Here is a 16441-nt window from a genome sequence, read left to right as displayed (position 1 = left end):
TCAGGTAAGTCAGGGTCAGGTAAGTCAGGGTCAGGTAAGTCAGGGTCAGGTAGGTCAGGGTCAGGTAGGTCAGGGTCAGGTAGGTCAGGGTCAGGTAGGTCAGGGTCAGGTAAGTCAGGGTCAGGTAAGTCAGGTAAGTCAGGGTCAGGTAGGTCAGGGTCAGGTAAGTCAGGTAAGTCAGGTAAGTCAGGGTCAGGTAAGTCAGGTAAGTCAGGTAAGTCAGGTAAGTCAGGTAAGTCAGGGTCAGGTAAGTCAGGGTCAGGTAAGTCAGGGTCAGGTAAGTCAGGGTCAGGTAAGTCAGGGTCAGGTAGGTCAGGGTCAGGTAAGTCAGGTAGGTCAGGTAAGTCAGGTAGGTCAGGGTCAGGTAAGTCAGGGTCAGGTAAGTCAGGGTCAGGTAAGTCAGGGTCAGGTAAGTCAGGGTCAGGTAAGTCAGGGTCAGGTAAGTCAGGGTCAGGTAAGTCAGGGTCAGGTAAGTCAGGGTCAGGTAAGTCAGGGTCAGGTAAGTCAGGGTCAGGTAAGTCAGGGTCAGGTAAGTCAGGGTCAGGTAAGTCAGGGTCAGGTAAGTCAGGGTCAGGTAAGTCAGGGTCAGGTAAGTCAGGGTCAGGTAAGTCAGGGTCAGGTAAGTCAGGGTCAGGTAAGTCAGGGTCAGGTAAGTCAGGTAAGTCAGGTAGGTCAGGGTCAGCTAAGTCAGGTAGGTCAGGGTCAGCTAAGTCAGGTAGGTCAGGGTCAGGTAAGTCAGGTAGGTCAGGGTCAGCTAAGTCAGGGTCAGGTAGGTCAGGGTCAGGTAGGTCAGGGTCAGGTAGGTCAGGGTCAGGTAGGTCAGGGTCAGGTAGGTCAGGGTCAGGTAGGTCAGGGTCAGGTAAGTCAGGGTCAGGTAAGTCAGGGTCAGGTAAGTCAGGGTCAGGTAAGTCAGGGTCAGGTAAGTCAGGGTCAGGTAAGTCAGGGTCAGGTAAGTCAGGGTCAGGTAAGTCAGGGTCAGGTAAGTCAGGGTCAGGTAAGTCAGGGTCAGGTAAGTCAGGGTCAGGTAAGTCAGGGTCAGGTAAGTCAGGTAGGTCAGGGTCAGGTAAGTCAGGTAGGTCAGGGTCAGGTAAGTCAGGGTCAGGGTCAGGTAGGTCAGGGTCAGGTAAGTCAGGGTCAGGTAGGTCAGGGTCAGGTAAGTCAGGGTCAGGTAAGTCAGGTAAGTCAGGGTCAGGTAAGTCAGGGTCAGGTAAGTCAGGTAGGTCAGGGTCAGGTAAGTCAGGTAGGTCAGGGTCAGGTAAGTCAGGGTCAGGTAAGTCAGGGTCAGGTAAGTCAGGGTCAGGTAAGTCAGGGTCAGGTAAGTCAGGGTCAGGTAAGTCAGGGTCAGGTAAGTCAGGGTCAGGTAAGTCAGGGTCAGGTAAGTCAGGGTCAGGTAAGTCAGGGTCAGGTAAGTCAGGGTCAGGTAAGTCAGGGTCAGGTAAGTCAGGTAGGTCAGGGTCAGGTAAGTCAGGTAGGTCAGGGTCAGGTAAGTCAGGTAGGTCAGGGTCAGGTAGGTCAGGGTCAGGTAAGTCAGGTAGGTCAGGTAAGTCAGGTAGGTCAGGTAAGTCAGGTAGGTCAGGTAAGTCAGGTAGGTCAGGTAAGTCAGGTAGGTCAGGTAAGTCAGGTAGGTCAGGTAAGTCAGGTAGGTCAGGTAAGTCAGGTAGGTCAGGTAAGTCAGGTAAGTCAGGTAGGTCAGGGTCAGGTAGGTCAGGGTCAGGTAGGTCAGGGTCAGGTAGGTCAGGGTCAGGTAGGTCAGGGTCAGGTAGGTCAGGGTCAGGTAAGTCAGGGTCAGGTAAGTCAGGGTCAGGTAAGTCAGGGTCAGGTAAGTCAGGGTCAGGTAAGTCAGGGTCAGGTAAGTCAAGGTCAGGTAGGTCAGGGTCAGGTAGGTCAGGGTTACCTTGTTGATGTCGCTAGTAGAGAGCCCAGTTGTCTCCAGCAGGCTTCTGATTGGTTGGACACTCTTGTTGAACAGGGAAGAACACAGCAGCTCAAAACGGGCCCTGAGAAGAAAACACACAGCGTGACTTTCCTGTGGCATTGTATGAAGAGGGGGGTTGTGAGGGGCGCAGCAGTCCCTGCATCGCAGTACTAGAGGCGTCACTACAGACCCGGGTTCCATTCAGGGCTGTATCACAACCGGCCGTGATCAGAAGTCCCATAGGGCAGCGCATAATTGGCCCAGAGTTGTTAAGGTCAGGCAGTCATTGTAAATAAGAATTTGTTCTTAACCCTGACTTGCCTAGTTAAATAAATAAAAAATACACATTGTGGTGGCTAAGAGAGCAGGGGTTTGTGGGTAGTGTAGTCACCTGGAGATGTTGCAGTCGAAGTCCCTGCCGTCGTGTAGCGAGTCAACGAAGCAATTAGCAGAACCCAGCGTGGAGAGAGAATGTTTGGCCATGTCCGCTCCGTTCATCAGCTTCATCATGGCCCGAGCGTTACTACTGACATCCTGTTTAAACGACCTGCAGACACATTTCAAACCAATCAGATGTAGGGGAATACCTTCGCCCACGTCACCCGCTGGCTTCCAGTTGAAGCATCCACTACAAGACCGTGGTGCTAACAGGCCGGGTGGAGGGGGGAGGCGCTAACAGGCCGGGTGGAGAGGGGGGGGGGGCTAACAGGCCGGGTGGAGGGGGGGGAGCTAACAGGCCGGGTGGAGGGGGGGGGGGGGGGGCTAACAGGCCGGGTGGAGAGGGGGGGGGGGGGGGGGCTAACAGGCCGGGTGGAGGGGGGGGGGGGGAGCTAACAGGCCGGGTGGAGAGGGGGGGGGGGCTAACAGGCCGGGTGGAGGGGGGGAGCTAACAGGCCGGGTGGAGAGGGGGGGGGGGGGGGGGCGCTAACAGGCCGAGTGGAGGGGGGGGGGGGGGGGGCTAACAGGCCGGGTGGAGGGGGGAGGCGCTAACAGGCCGGGTGGAGGGGGGAGGCGCTAACAGGCCGGGTGGAGGGGGGGGGGAGCTAACAGGCCGGGTGGAGAGGGGGGGGGGGAGCTAACAGGCCGGGGGGGGGGAGCTAACAGGCCGGGTGGAGGGAGCTAACAGGCCGGGTGGAGGGGGGGGGGGGGAGCTAACAGGCCGGGTGGAGAGGGGGGGGGGGGGGGGGGGCTAACAGGCCGGGCGGAGGGGGGAGGCGCTAACAGGCCGGGTGGAGGGGGGGGAGCTAACAGGCCGGGTGGAGAGGGGGGGGGGGGGAGCTAACAGGCCGGGTGGAGAGGGGGGGGGGAGCTAACAGGCCGGGTGGAGGGGGGGGAGCTAACAGGCCGGGTGGAGGGGGGGGGGGGGCTAACAGGCCGGGTGGAGGGGGGGGGGGGGCTAACAGGCCGGGTGGAGGGGGGGGGGGGGAGCTAACAGGCCGGGGGGGGGGGAGCTAACAGGCCGGGGGGAGGGAGCTAACAGGCCGGGTGGAGGGGGGGAGGGAGCTAACAGGCCGGGTGGAGGGGGGGAGGGAGCTAACAGGCCGGGTGGAGGGAGCTAACAGGCCGGGTGGAGGGGGGGGAGGGAGCTAACAGGCCGGGTGGAGGGGGGGGGAGGGAGCTAACAGGCCGGGTGGAGGGGGAGGGAGCTAACAGGCCGGGTGGAGGGAGCTAACAGGCCGGGTGGAGGGAGCTAACAGGCCGGGTGGAGGGGGGGGGAGCTAACAGGCCGGGTGGAGGGAGCTAACAGGCCGGGTGGAGGGAGCTAACAGGCCGGGTGGAGGGAGCTAACAGGCCGGGTGGAGGGAGGGAGCTAACAGGCCGGGCGGAGGGAGCTAACAGGCCGGGCGGAGGGAGCTAACAGGCCGGGCGGAGGGAGCTAACAGGCCGGGCGGAGGGAGCTAACAGGCCGGGCGGAGGGAGCTAACAGGCCGGGCGGAGGGAGCTAACAGGCCGGGTGGAGGGAGCTAACAGGCCGGGTGGAGGGAGCTAACAGGCCGGGTGGAGGGAGCTAACAGGCCGGGCGGAGGGAGCTAACAGGCCGGGCGGAGGGAGCTAACAGGCCGGGCGGAGGGAGCTAACAGGCCGGGCGGAGGGAGCTAACAGGCCGGGCGGAGGGAGCTAACAGGCCGGGCGGAGGGAGCTAACAGGCCGGGCGGAGGGAGCTAACAGGCCGGGCGGAGGGAGCTAACAGGCCGGGTGGAGGGAGCTAACAGGCCGGGTGGAGGGAGCTAACAGGCCGGGTGGAGGGAGCTAACAGGCCGGGTGGAGGGAGCTAACAGGCCGGGCGGAGGGAGCTAACAGGCCGGGTGGAGGGAGCTAACAGGCCGGGAGGGGGGAGCTAACAGGCCGGGCGGAGGGAGCTAACAGGCCGGGCGGAGGGAGCTAACAGGCCGGGTGGAGGGAGCTAACAGGCCGGGCGGAGGGAGCTAACAGGCCGGGCGGAGGGAGCTAACAGGCCGGGCGGAGGGAGCTAACAGGCCGGGCGGAGGGAGCTAACAGGCCGGGCGGAGGGAGCTAACAGGCCGGGCGGAGGGAGCTAACAGGCCGGGCGGAGGGAGCTAACAGGCCGGGTGGAGGGAGCTAACAGGCCGGGCGGAGGGAGCTAACAGGCCGGGCGGAGGGAGCTAACAGGCCGGGAGGGGGGAGCTAACAGGCCGGGAGGGGGGAGCTAACAGGCCGGGTGGGGGGAGCTAACAGGCCGGGTGGAGGGAGCTAACAGGCCGGGTGTCAGCATGCTTCAGTTCAGCTGGCTGAATAGCGAACCAAACGAGTGTGCTAGCATACTAACTTCACTTGAAAAACCAAGGAGACGCCGTAGCCAGTATAACCTTCAGTATAAGACTCTGCAGCCAGGTGTGTGTGTGTGTGTGTGTGTGTGTGTGTGTGTGTGTGTGTGTGTGTGTGTGTGTGTGTGTGTGTGTGTGTGTGTGTGTGTGTGTGTGTGTGTATTACCGTTTGAACTCTGCAGCCAGGTGTGTGTGTGTGTGTGTGTGTGTGTGTATTACCGTTTGAACTCTGCAGCCAGGTGCTGGGCCAGGGCCTCTGTGAAGCTCTCTCCTCCGATGCTGTGGTCTGTATGGGTGTTCAGAACCCGGAACATTCCACCATTCACCTGCAGCACCGTCACGCTCAGAGACGTCCCACCTAGTTTATACACCAGCACATGGCTACACACACACACACCTAGTTTATACACCAGCACATGGCTACACACACACACACACCTAGTTTATACACCAGCACATGGCTACACACACACAGTTATCTACACACGGTTGATGACGTCACTAGGTTAACTACACACGGTTGATGATATTACTAGGTTAACTACACACGGTTGACGATATTACTAGGTTAACTACACATGGTTGATGATATTACTAGGTTAACTACACACGGTTGATGATATTACTAGGTTAACTACACACGGTTGATGATATTACTAGTTAACTACACGCGGTTGATGATATTACTAGTTAACTACACGCGGTTGATGATATTACTAGGTTAACTACACACGGTTGACGATATTACTAGGTTAACTACACACGGTTGACGATATTACTAGGTTAACTACACATGGTTGATGATATTACTAGGTTAACTACACATGGTTGATGATATTACTAGGTTAACTACACACGGTTGATGATATTACTAGGTTAACTACACACGGTTGATGATATTACTAGGTTAACTACACACGGTTGATGATATTACTAGTTAACTACACGCGGTTGATGATATTACTAGTTAACTACACGCGGTTGATGATATTACTAGTTAACTACACGCGGTTGATGATATTACTAGGTTAACTACACATGGTTGATGATATTACTAGGTTAACTACACATGGTTGATGATATTACTAGGTTAACTACACACGGTTGATGATATTACTAGTTAACTACACGCGGTTGATGATATTACTAGTTAACTACACGCGGTTGATGATATTACTAGGTTAACTACACATGGTTGATGATATTACTAGGTTAACTAGCGTGTCCCGCGTTGCATATAATCACTAGTTAACTACACACGGTTGATGATATTACTAGTTAACTACACATGGTTGATGATATTACTAGGTTGACTACACATGGTTGATGATTACTAGGTTAACTACACATGGTTGATGATATTACTAGGTTGACTACACGCGGTTGATGATATTACTAGTTAACTACACATGGTTGATGATATTACTAGTTAACTACACATGGTTGATGATATTACTAGTTAACTACACATGGTTGATGATATTACTAGGTTGACTACACGCGGTTGATGATATTACTAGTTAACTACACATGGTTGATGATATTACTAGTTAACTACACATGGTTGATGATATTACTAGGTTAACTACACATGGTTGATGATATTACTAGTTAACTACACATGGTTGATGATATTACTAGGTTGACTACACGCGGTTGATGATATTACTAGTTAACTACACATGGTTGATGATATTACTAGTTAACTACACATGGTTGATGATATTACTAGGTTGACTACACATGGTTGATGATATTACTAGGTTAACTACACATGGTTGATGATATTACTAGGTTGACTACACATGGTTGATGATATTACTAGGTTAACTACACATGGTTGATGATATTACTAGTTAACTACACGCGGTTGATGATATTACTAGGTTAACTACACATGGTTGATGATATTACTAGTTAACTACACATGGTTGATGATATTACTAGGTTAACTACACATGGTTGATGATATTACTAGGTTAACTACACATGGTTGATGATATTACTAGTTAACTACACATGGTTGATGATATTACTAGGTTAACTACACATGGTTGATGATATTACTAGTTAACTACACACGGTTGATGATATTACTAGTTAACTACACATGGTTGATGATATTACTAGGTTAACTAGCTTGTCCCGCGTTGCATATAATCAATGTGGTGCCTGTTAATGTATCATCGGTGAAACAGAAACAGGTGATGATTAACAAAAGTGCACTGCCCCAAAAAAGCAATCTTTGCACAAATGTACCTAACCATAAACACCAATTCCTTCCTTAAAATCAATACACAAGTATATTTTTTTAAACCTGCATATTTAGTTAAAAGAAATTCATGTTAGCAGGCAATATTAACTAGGGACGGTTCCGTATTTCACTGAAAGAATAAACGTTTTGTTTTCGAAATGATAGTTTCCAGATTTGACCATATTATTAGTGACCTGAGGCTCGTATTTCTGTGCGTTAATTATAAGTAAGTATTTCTGTGTGTTTATTATAATTAAGTATTTCTGTGTGTTAATTATAATTAAGTATTTCTGTGTGTTAATTATAATGAAGTCTTTGATTTGATATTTAATAGAGCAGTCTGACTGAGTGGTGGTAGGCAGCAGCAGGCTCGTAAGCATTCATTCAAACAGTCCTTTCCTGCGTCTGCCAGCAGCTCTTAGCAAAGCTTGAAGCACAGCGCTGTTTATGACTCAAGCCTATCAACTCCCCAGATTAGGTGGCAATACTATAGTGCCTATAAGAACATCCAATAGTCAAAAGGTCTATGAAATACAAAGGTAGAGAGAAATAGTCCTATAATTCCTATAATAACTACGACCTAAAACTTCTGAACTGGGAATATTGACCAGCTTTCATATGTTCTCATGTTCTGAGCAAGGAACTGAACTGTGACACGGCACATATTAAACTTTTACTTTCTTCTCCAACACTTAGTTTTTGCATTATTTAAACCAAATTGAACACATTTCATTATTTATGAGACTTAAATAGATGTATTAAAGTTAAAATAAGTGTTCATTCAGTATTGTTGTAATTGTCATTATTACAAACATACACATAAAAAATAAAAACCGTCCGATTAATTCGGTATGGGTATGTTGTTCGTCCAATAAAATGGGTTGGCCCTGTAGTTGGTAGGGAAGGCGTACCTCTTCCCAGAGGGGCAGTCCTGTCCGATGCCGTACGCCAGCAGAGCAGCAGCCGGCTCGTGGATCAGCCTCAACACACGGAACCCGGCCGCCTCCGCTGCCGCCCTCAACGCCGCCTTCTGAGCATGTGCGAACTCAAAGGGGACAGTGATGACAGCCTCTGTGACATCGGCGCCCAAGGCCGACTGGGCCGTCTCTATGGAAACGACAACAGATGAGAGGGTGGCCCCGTCCCAAGTGGACCTCTGGTAGTACTCCCTACCCGCAGGACAGCTGACGTGTTTTCACAGGTGGAAGGAGTTGGACAATAGTTTTAACTTGCCCCCTGATAGGCCGCCATATTGCTTAGACCCATTCAATCATCTGGGATCTCTACTAGTGCACAGCGTCAGGGGGGGGGGGGGGATCTGGGATCTCCACTAGTGCACAGCGTCAGGGGGGGGGTCTGGGATCTCCACTAGTGCAGAGCATCAGGGGGGGGGGGGGGGGGGTCTGGGATCTCCACTAGTGCAGAGCATCAAGGGGGGGGGGGGTCTGGGATCTCCACTAGTGCAGAGCGTTGGGGGGGGGGGGTCTGGGATCTCCACTAGTGCAGAGCATCAAGGGGGGGGGGGGGGGGGTCTGGGATCTCCACTAGTGCAGAGCGTTAGGGGGGGGGGTCTGGGATCTCCACTAGTGCACAGCGTCAGGGGGGGGGGGGGGGGTCTGGGATCTCCACTAGTGCAGAGCGTTAGGGGGGGGGGTCTGGGATCTCCACTAGTGCACAGCGTCGGGGGGGGGGGGGGGGGTCTGGGATCTCCACTAGTGCAGAGCGTTAGGGGGGGGGGGTCTGGGATCTCCACTAGTGCACAGCGTCAGGGGGGGGGGGGGTCTGGGATCTCCACTAGTGCAGAGCGTCGGGGGGGGGCGGGTCTGGGATCTCCACAAGTGCAGAGCGTCAGGGGGGGGGCGGGTCTGGGATCTCCACTAGTGCAGAGCGTCAGGGGGGGGGGGGTCTGGGATCTCCACTAGTGCAGAGCGTCAGGGGGGGGGGCGGGTCTGGGATCTCCACTAGTGCAGAGCGTCAGGGGGGGGGGGGTCTGGGATCTCCACTAGTGCAGAGCGTCAGGGGGGGGCGGGTCTGGGATCTCCACTAGTGCAGAGCGTCAGGGGGGGGGGGGGGTCTGGGATCTCCACTAGTGCAGAGCGTCAGGGGGGGGGGGCGGGTCTGGGATCTCCACTAGTGCAGAGCGTCAGGGGGGGGGCGGGTCTGGGATCTCCACTAGTGCAGAGCGTTAGGGGGGGGGGGGGGTCTGGGATCTCCACTAGTGCACAGCGTCAGGGGGGGGGGGGGGTCTGGGATCTCCACTAGTGCAGAGCGTCAGGGGGGGGCGGGTCTGGGATCTCCACTAGTGCAGAGCGTCAGGGGGGGGCGGGTCTGGGATCTCCACTAGTGCAGAGCGTCAGGGGGGGGCGGGTCTGGGATCTCCACTAGTGCAGAGCGTCAGGGGGGGGGGCGGGTCTGGGATCTCCACTAGTGCAGAGCGTTAGGGGGGGGGGGTCTGGGATCTCCACTAGTGCACAGCGTCAGGGGGTGGGGGGGGGGGTCTGGGATCTCCACTAGTGCAGAGCGTCAGGGGGTGGGGGGGGCGGGTCTGGGATCTCCACTAGTGCAGAGCGTCAGGGGGGGGCGGGTCTGGGATCTCCACTAGTGCAGAGCGTCAGGGGGGGCGGGTCTGGGATCTCCACTAGTGCAGAGCGTCAGGGGGGGCGGGTCTGGGATCTCCACTAGTGCAGAGCGTCAGGGGGGGGGGGCGGGTCTGGGATCTCCACTAGTGCAGAGCATCAGTGCCCCCCACTGAGACAGTGTGTTCCTAACCTTTCATCTTGTGTAGGATGAGTTTGGCGACATCTTGTGGAGCCACATGTCTGGTCGTCTCTCCAGTCATCTCATACATCGGCTTCTCTCCCTTGTTGACCAACTGAAACACATCAGATTCTCTATTATACAATATCACTGACAACGCAGCGCTGGGCAGTCTGACGACGCGGCGTCGGGCAGTCTGACCACGCAGCGCTGGGCAGTCTGACCACGCAGCGCTGGGCAGTCTGACCACGCAGCGCTGGGCAGTCTGACCACGCAGCGCTGGGCAGTCTGACCACGCAGCGCTGGGCAGTCTGACCACGCAGCGCTGGGCAGTCTGACCACGCAGCGCTGGGCAGTCTGACCACGCAGCGCTGGGCAGTCTGACCACGCAGCGTTGGGCAGTCTGACGACGCGGCGTCGGGTAGTCTGATAGAGATTTGTTAGGTAGTCTGACACTAATGTCTAATAGGGGATAGAGGGTTGTATACTCACAGGACATTTACTCTCAGCTTTATGCGTCTGCACCTCAGGATCCTCAAAGCTGCCGACAGGAAGAGGAAAAATGGGGAGAAGCAACAACGTGAGGAGAGTTCATTCTCTAGAACATTGGGAACGTACACTTGAAGTCGGAAGCTAACGTCCACCTTTGTCAAATACATTAAAATTCAGTTTCACAATTCTAGAAGCTTCTAATGCCATGACATCATTTTCTGGAATTTTCCAAGCTGTTTAAAGGCACAGTCAACTTAGTGTATGTAAACTGCTGACACACTGGAATTGTGATCCAGTAAATCATAAGTGAAATACTCTGGAAAAATGACTTGTGTCATGCACAAAGTAGATGTCCTAACCAACTTGCCAAAACTGTAGTTTGTTAACAAGAAATTTGTGGAGTGGTTGAAAAACGAGTTTTAATGACTCCAACCTGAGTGTATGTAAACTTCCGACTTCAACTGTAATACAGACACTCACCTCCTCCCCAGCACCTGTTTGACTTTAACCACAGTGTTGGCTGCGTTTCGGACACGACCCTGCTTAGCCGCAATCCCTACTATCTGCAGGGCAGAGACAGAGAGAGATGAGAGGGAGGCAGAGGGAGGATAGGACAGACGGATTGAACAGGGAGGTGAAGGAGGGGTTACAGTGTGAGATGACAGAGGGAGGATAGGACAGAGGGAGGGTTACAGTGTGAGATGACAGAGGGAGGATAGGACAGAGGGAGGATAGGACAGAGGGAGGATAGGACAGAGGGAGGATAGGACAGAGGGAGGTTTACAGTGTGAGATGACAGAGGGAGGATAGAACAGAGGGAGGATAGGACAGAGGGAGGGTTACAGTGTGAGATGACAGAGGGAGGATAGGACAGAGGGAGGATAGGACAGAGGGAGGGTTACAGTGTGAGATGACAGAGGGAGGATAGGACAGAGGGAGGTTTACAGTGTGAGATGACAGATGGAGGATAGGACAGAGGGAGGTTTACAGTGTGAGATGACAGAGGGGGGATAGGACAGAGGGAGGATAGGACAGAGGGAGGTTTACAGTGTGAGATGACAGAGGGAGGATAGGACAGAGGGAGGGTTACAGTGTGAGATGACAGAGGGAGGATAGGACAGAGGGAGGTTTACAGTGTGAGATGACAGAGGGAGGATAGGACAAAGGGAGGTTTACAGTGTGAGATGACAGAGGGAGGATAGGACAGAGGGAGGTTTACAGTGTGAGATGACAGAGGGAGGATAGGACAGAGGGAGGTTTACAATGTGAGATGACAGAGGGGGGATAGGACAGAGGGAGGTTTACAGTGTGAGATGACAGAGGGAGGGTTACAGTGTGAGATGACAGATGGAGGATAGGACAGAGGGAGGTTTACAGTGTGAGATGACAGAGGGAGGATAGGACAGAGGGAGGGTTACAGTGTGAGATGACAGAGGGAGGATAGGACAGAGGGAGGGTTACAGTGTGAGATGACAGAGGGAGGATAGGACAGAGGGAGGTTTACAGTGTGAGATGACAGAGGGGGGATAGGACAGAGGGAGGTTTACAGTGTGAGATGACAGAGGGAGGATAGAACAGAGGGAGGTTTACAGTGTGAGATGACAGAGGGAGGATAGGACAGAGGGAGGATAGGACAGAGGGAGGATAGGACAGAGGGAGGGTTACAGTGTGAGATGACAGAGGGAGGATAGGACAGAGGGAGGATAGGACAGAGGGAGGGTTACAGTGTGAGATGACAGAGGGAGGATAGGACAGAGGGAGGGTTACAGTGTGAGATGACAGAGGGGGGATAGGACAGAGGGAGGTTTACAGTGTGAGATGACAGAGGGAGGATAGAACAGAGGGAGGTTTACAGTGTGAGATGACAGAGGGAGGTTTACAGTGTGAGATGACAGAGGGAGGATAGGACAGAGGGAGGTTTACAGTGTGAGATGACAGAGGGAGGGTTACAGTGTGAGATGACAGAGGGAGGGTTACAGTGTGAGATGACAGAGGGGGGATAGGACAGAGGGAGGTTTACAGTGTGAGATGACAGAGGGAGGATAGAACAGAGGGAGGTTTACAGTGTGAGATGACAGAGGGAGGTTTACAGTGTGAGATGACAGAGGGAGGATAGGACAGAGGGAGGTTTACAGTGTGAGATGACAGAGGGAGGGTTACAGTGTGAGATGACAGATGGAGGATAGGACAGAGGGAGGTTTACAGTGTGAGATGACAGAGGGAGGATAGGACAGAGGGAGGATAGAACAGAGGGAGGTTTACAGTGTGAGATGACAGAGGGAGGATAGGACAGAGGGAGGTTTACAGTGTGAGATGACAGAGGGAGGATAGGACAGAGGGAGGATAGAACAGAGGGAGGTTTACAGTGTGAGATGACAGAGGGAGGATAGGACAGAGGGAGGTTTACAGTGTGAGATGACAGAGGGAGGATAGGACAGAGGTAAAACGGTTAACGTCAAGCTATGCATTAACCATTTTAACTGAAAACAAATCACAGTAAGGTACTTAATTGTTACCCAGAAATGATTTGATATTGAGCTCAAAACGGCTGCATTGGACCTTTAAAGCGGGAACAGCGTTCAGAGTGACTATAATGAAAGTCGTCGCTAGGAAGACCTGAAACCTGCACACTGGCGAAAGACTGAGGGATTTTACACAGGTGTTCTGCGCATGCTCGATAACTAATTAGCACAGGTGGTCGCCTGTAGTCTTCCATGTGTTTCTGGAAACACGCACTATCATGGAGATGTGGCCGTGTAGGAGCACTAACCTTATCAAGGTGTGTATCAACTTAACCTGTTATTGATCGCTGATATTAAAGACAAGGTCCTTGTAAAACCATACCGCAAGAGCTGCATGTTAATGTTCAGACCGAGAATAAAAATCCCCCTACAGAAGACGGCTTCCTTGGAGGACAACCCCGCCTCCGCGACTCTTTATTTTGTCCATCCCCACCAAATTGTATTGCTCCCATACAAATATTTATCAGATAAACCAGTTGAGGTAACTAAAATGAACCGGTATGTTAGCTAGTTGTATGATACCTGTTCGGTGTCTCGGTAAGCCACCACCGCAGGAGTGACTCGGTCCCCGGCGTCATTGGCGACCACCTCCGCTCGGCCATCCTGAACAAAACACAATACTACTGTCAAAGAACCTTCCACCCTGGCTTGACCGATAAGGACATCTCAAAAGCCAAGCAGGTTATTTTATCGTTAGCTTTACTAGATGGCTAACACCGGTAGCCAACTCATTCACTCCATGCTAACATCGGCTAGCTACCGGTAACTAACTAACGTTGTGAAGCAGGTTTAGCTTGATCTTTGCAGACCTCCTAAATACATCGCTTCATAACTGGAAAAAGAGACTAGTCACACCACTAAAGACGTTACAACAGGCAGCACAATACCTTAAAAATAGCTACACAGGCACATGTGTATCCGAAATGTACTCCTATAGCCGCCATGCTTGTTGAAAAATCACTGCGAGGCTGAACCAAGAAGGTTAAAGTTCATTTTACTTTAAACCAATCAGATTAAAACGTTGCAGAAACTGACTCGATATTCAGCCAATCGGAGATATTTACTGAAACCAATCAGAAGAGGTCCTTGTGTCTGGCTGCAGCTGTAGTAGTTTGCTGCAGGTACCGGAAAGTTGTTGTTGATTTATTTAACCTTTATTTAACTCAGCAAGTCAGTTAATAAGAAAGCTTTCTTATTTACAATGACGCGCTACCAAAAGGCCTCCTGGGGGGATTGGGGCTGGGATTAAAAATACATTAAATAAAAATATAGGAATCTTGTGTAGTAGAGGTCCTCTATAGTTAGACATTCAGCTGGTTCTGTTGTGTAGTAGAGATCCTCTATAGTTAGTTATAGTTAGACATTCAGCTGGTTCTGTTGTGTAGTAGAGAGCCTCTATAGTTACTTATAGTTAGACATTCAGCTGGTTCTGTTGTGTAGTAGAGATCCTCTATAGTTAGACATTCAGCTGGTTCTGTTGTGTAGTAGAGATCCTCTATAGTTAGACATTCAGCTGGTTCTGTTGTGTAGTAGAGATCCTCTATAGTTAGACATTCAGCTGGTTCTGTTGTGTAGTAGAGATCCTCTATAGTTAGTTATAGTTAGACATTCAGCTGGTTCTGTTGTGTAGTAGAGATCCTCTATAGTTAGACATTCAGCTGGTTCTGTTGTGTAGTAGAGATCCTCTATAGTTAGACATTCAGCTGGTTCTGTTGTGTAGTAGAGATCCTCTATAGTTAGTTATAGTTAGACATTCAGCTGGTTCTGTTGTGTAGTAGAGATCCTCTATAGTTAGACATTCAGCTGGTTCTGTTGTGTAGTAGAGATCCTCTATAGTTAGTTATAGTTAGACATTCAGCTGGTTCTGTTGTGTAGTAGAGATCCTCTATAGTTAGACATTCAGCTGGTTCTGTTGTGTAGTAGAGATCCTCTATAGTTAGACATTCAGCTGGTTCTGTTGTGTAGTAGAGATCCTCTATAGTTAGTTATAGTTAGACATTCAGCTGGTTCTGTTGTGTAGTAGAGATCCTCTATAGTTAGTTATAGTTAGACATTCAGCTGGTTCTGTTGTGTAGTAGAGATCCTCTATAGTTAGTTATAGTTAGACATTCAGCTGGTTCTGTTGTGTAGTAGAGATCCTCTATAGTTAGACATTCAGCTGGTTCTGTTGTGTAGTAGAGATCCTCTATAGTTAGTTATAGTTAGACATTCAGCTGGTTCTGTTGTGTAGTAGAGATCCTCTATAGTTAGTTATAGTTAGACATTCAGCTGGTTCTGTTGTGTAGTAGAGATCCTCTATAGTTAGACATTCAGCTGGTTCTGTTGTGTAGTAGAGATCCTCTATAGTTAGACATTCAGCTGGTTCTGTTGTGTAGTAGTGTAGAAAAGGCCCATGGAGTTGGTGGAATAATCCTTTAATTCATGGCCACTTACTCAGCTGGGCCAGAGCGCTTTAATTAGGTCAGGTGGCAATGACCGACAGATCTCATCCACATAAAAGGAGGAAAACGGCATCGCCTGATCTCGCTGCTTTCTCTTCCTTAACTCCGTCTGCTCCAGAAGTTCTGTGCGTCCATGAATCCACCACAGACTACTCAGTAAATATACCACTTTATGGTTAAAAGAATTCCTGCCTCAGTCTCATCCATTCTTCTGTCACCTGACACGTGACCACCTGTTCACCTTCACTGTCAGTCATCCTACCTGTCCAGCTACCTACATAGATTCCAATAATCTTTCAAGTAGAGATCCTCTATAGTTAGTTATAGTTAGACATTCAGCTGGTTCTGTTGTGTAGTAGAGATCCTCTATAGTTAGTTATAGTTAGACATTCAGCTGGTTCTGTTGTGTAGTAGAGATCCTCTATAGTTAGACATTCAGCTGGTTCTGTTGTGTAGTAGAGATCCTCTATAGTTAGACATTCAGCTGGTTCTGTTGTGTAGTAGAGACCCTCTATAGTTAGACATTCAGCTGGTTCTGTTGTGTAGTAGAGATCCTCTATAGTTAGTTATACAGTTGAAGTCAGAAGTTTACATACACTTAGGGAGACACTCAAGTGTTTTAATACTATTTCTCTTGACACAATGATGAAAATAATCATGGCCTCTAAACCTTCAACCTACTGGACCCTATTCCATCTAAACTACTGAAAGAGCTGCTTCCTGTGCTTGGCCCTCCTATGTTGAACATAATAAATGGCTCTCTATCCACCGGATGTGTACCAAACTCACTAAAAGTGGCAGTAATAAAGCCTCTCTTGAAAAAGCCAAACCTTGACCCAGAAAATTTAAAAAACTAATCAGCCTTTATTGAATCTCCCATTCCTCTCAAACATTTTGGAAAAAGCTGTTGCACAGCAACTCACTGCCTTTCTGAAGACAAACAATGTATATGAAATGCTTCAGTCTGGTTTTAGACCCCATCATAGCACTGAGACTGCACTTGTGAAGGTTTTAATGGTGTCAGACCGAGGCTCTGCATTTGTCCTCGTGCTCCTAACTTTAGTGCTGCTTTTGATACCATCGATCAACACATTCTTTTGGAGAGACTGGAAACCCAAATTGGTCTACACGGACAAGTTCTGGCCTGGTTTAGATCTTATCTGTCGGAAAAATATCAGTTTGTCTCTGTGAATGGTTTGTCCTCTGACAAATCAACTGAACATTTCGGTGTTCCTCAAGGTTCCGTTTTAGGACCACTATTGTTTTCACTATAT

General features: G+C 50.9%; 1 protein-coding gene across 1 annotated transcript in view; it reads right to left on the bottom strand.

Moving 5' to 3' along the window:
- Positions 1–13723, bottom strand: part of hspa14 (heat shock protein 14) — a 29392-nt gene extending 15669 nt beyond the window's left edge. Inside the window, exons 1-9 of the mRNA XM_055937164.1 lie at positions 13614–13723; positions 13249–13329; positions 10685–10767; positions 10205–10253; positions 9725–9827; positions 7867–8062; positions 4921–5082; positions 2307–2462; positions 1895–1997 (exon numbers count right to left, since the gene is read on the bottom strand). Of these exons, the coding sequence (XP_055793139.1) occupies positions 1895–1997; positions 2307–2462; positions 4921–5082; positions 7867–8062; positions 9725–9827; positions 10205–10253; positions 10685–10767; positions 13249–13329; positions 13614–13670 (990 nt within the window). The 5' untranslated portion in view covers positions 13671–13723. The remainder of the gene's footprint in view (positions 1–1894; positions 1998–2306; positions 2463–4920; positions 5083–7866; positions 8063–9724; positions 9828–10204; positions 10254–10684; positions 10768–13248; positions 13330–13613) is intronic.
- Between the last annotated feature and the right edge of the window lie 2718 nt (positions 13724–16441).

This window comes from Salvelinus fontinalis, chromosome 11 (genome assembly GCF_029448725.1).
Source record: "Salvelinus fontinalis isolate EN_2023a chromosome 11, ASM2944872v1, whole genome shotgun sequence".
NCBI classification, from domain to species: domain Eukaryota; kingdom Metazoa; phylum Chordata; class Actinopteri; order Salmoniformes; family Salmonidae; genus Salvelinus; species Salvelinus fontinalis.
This window is presented reverse-complemented; position numbering and strand designations above follow the sequence as displayed.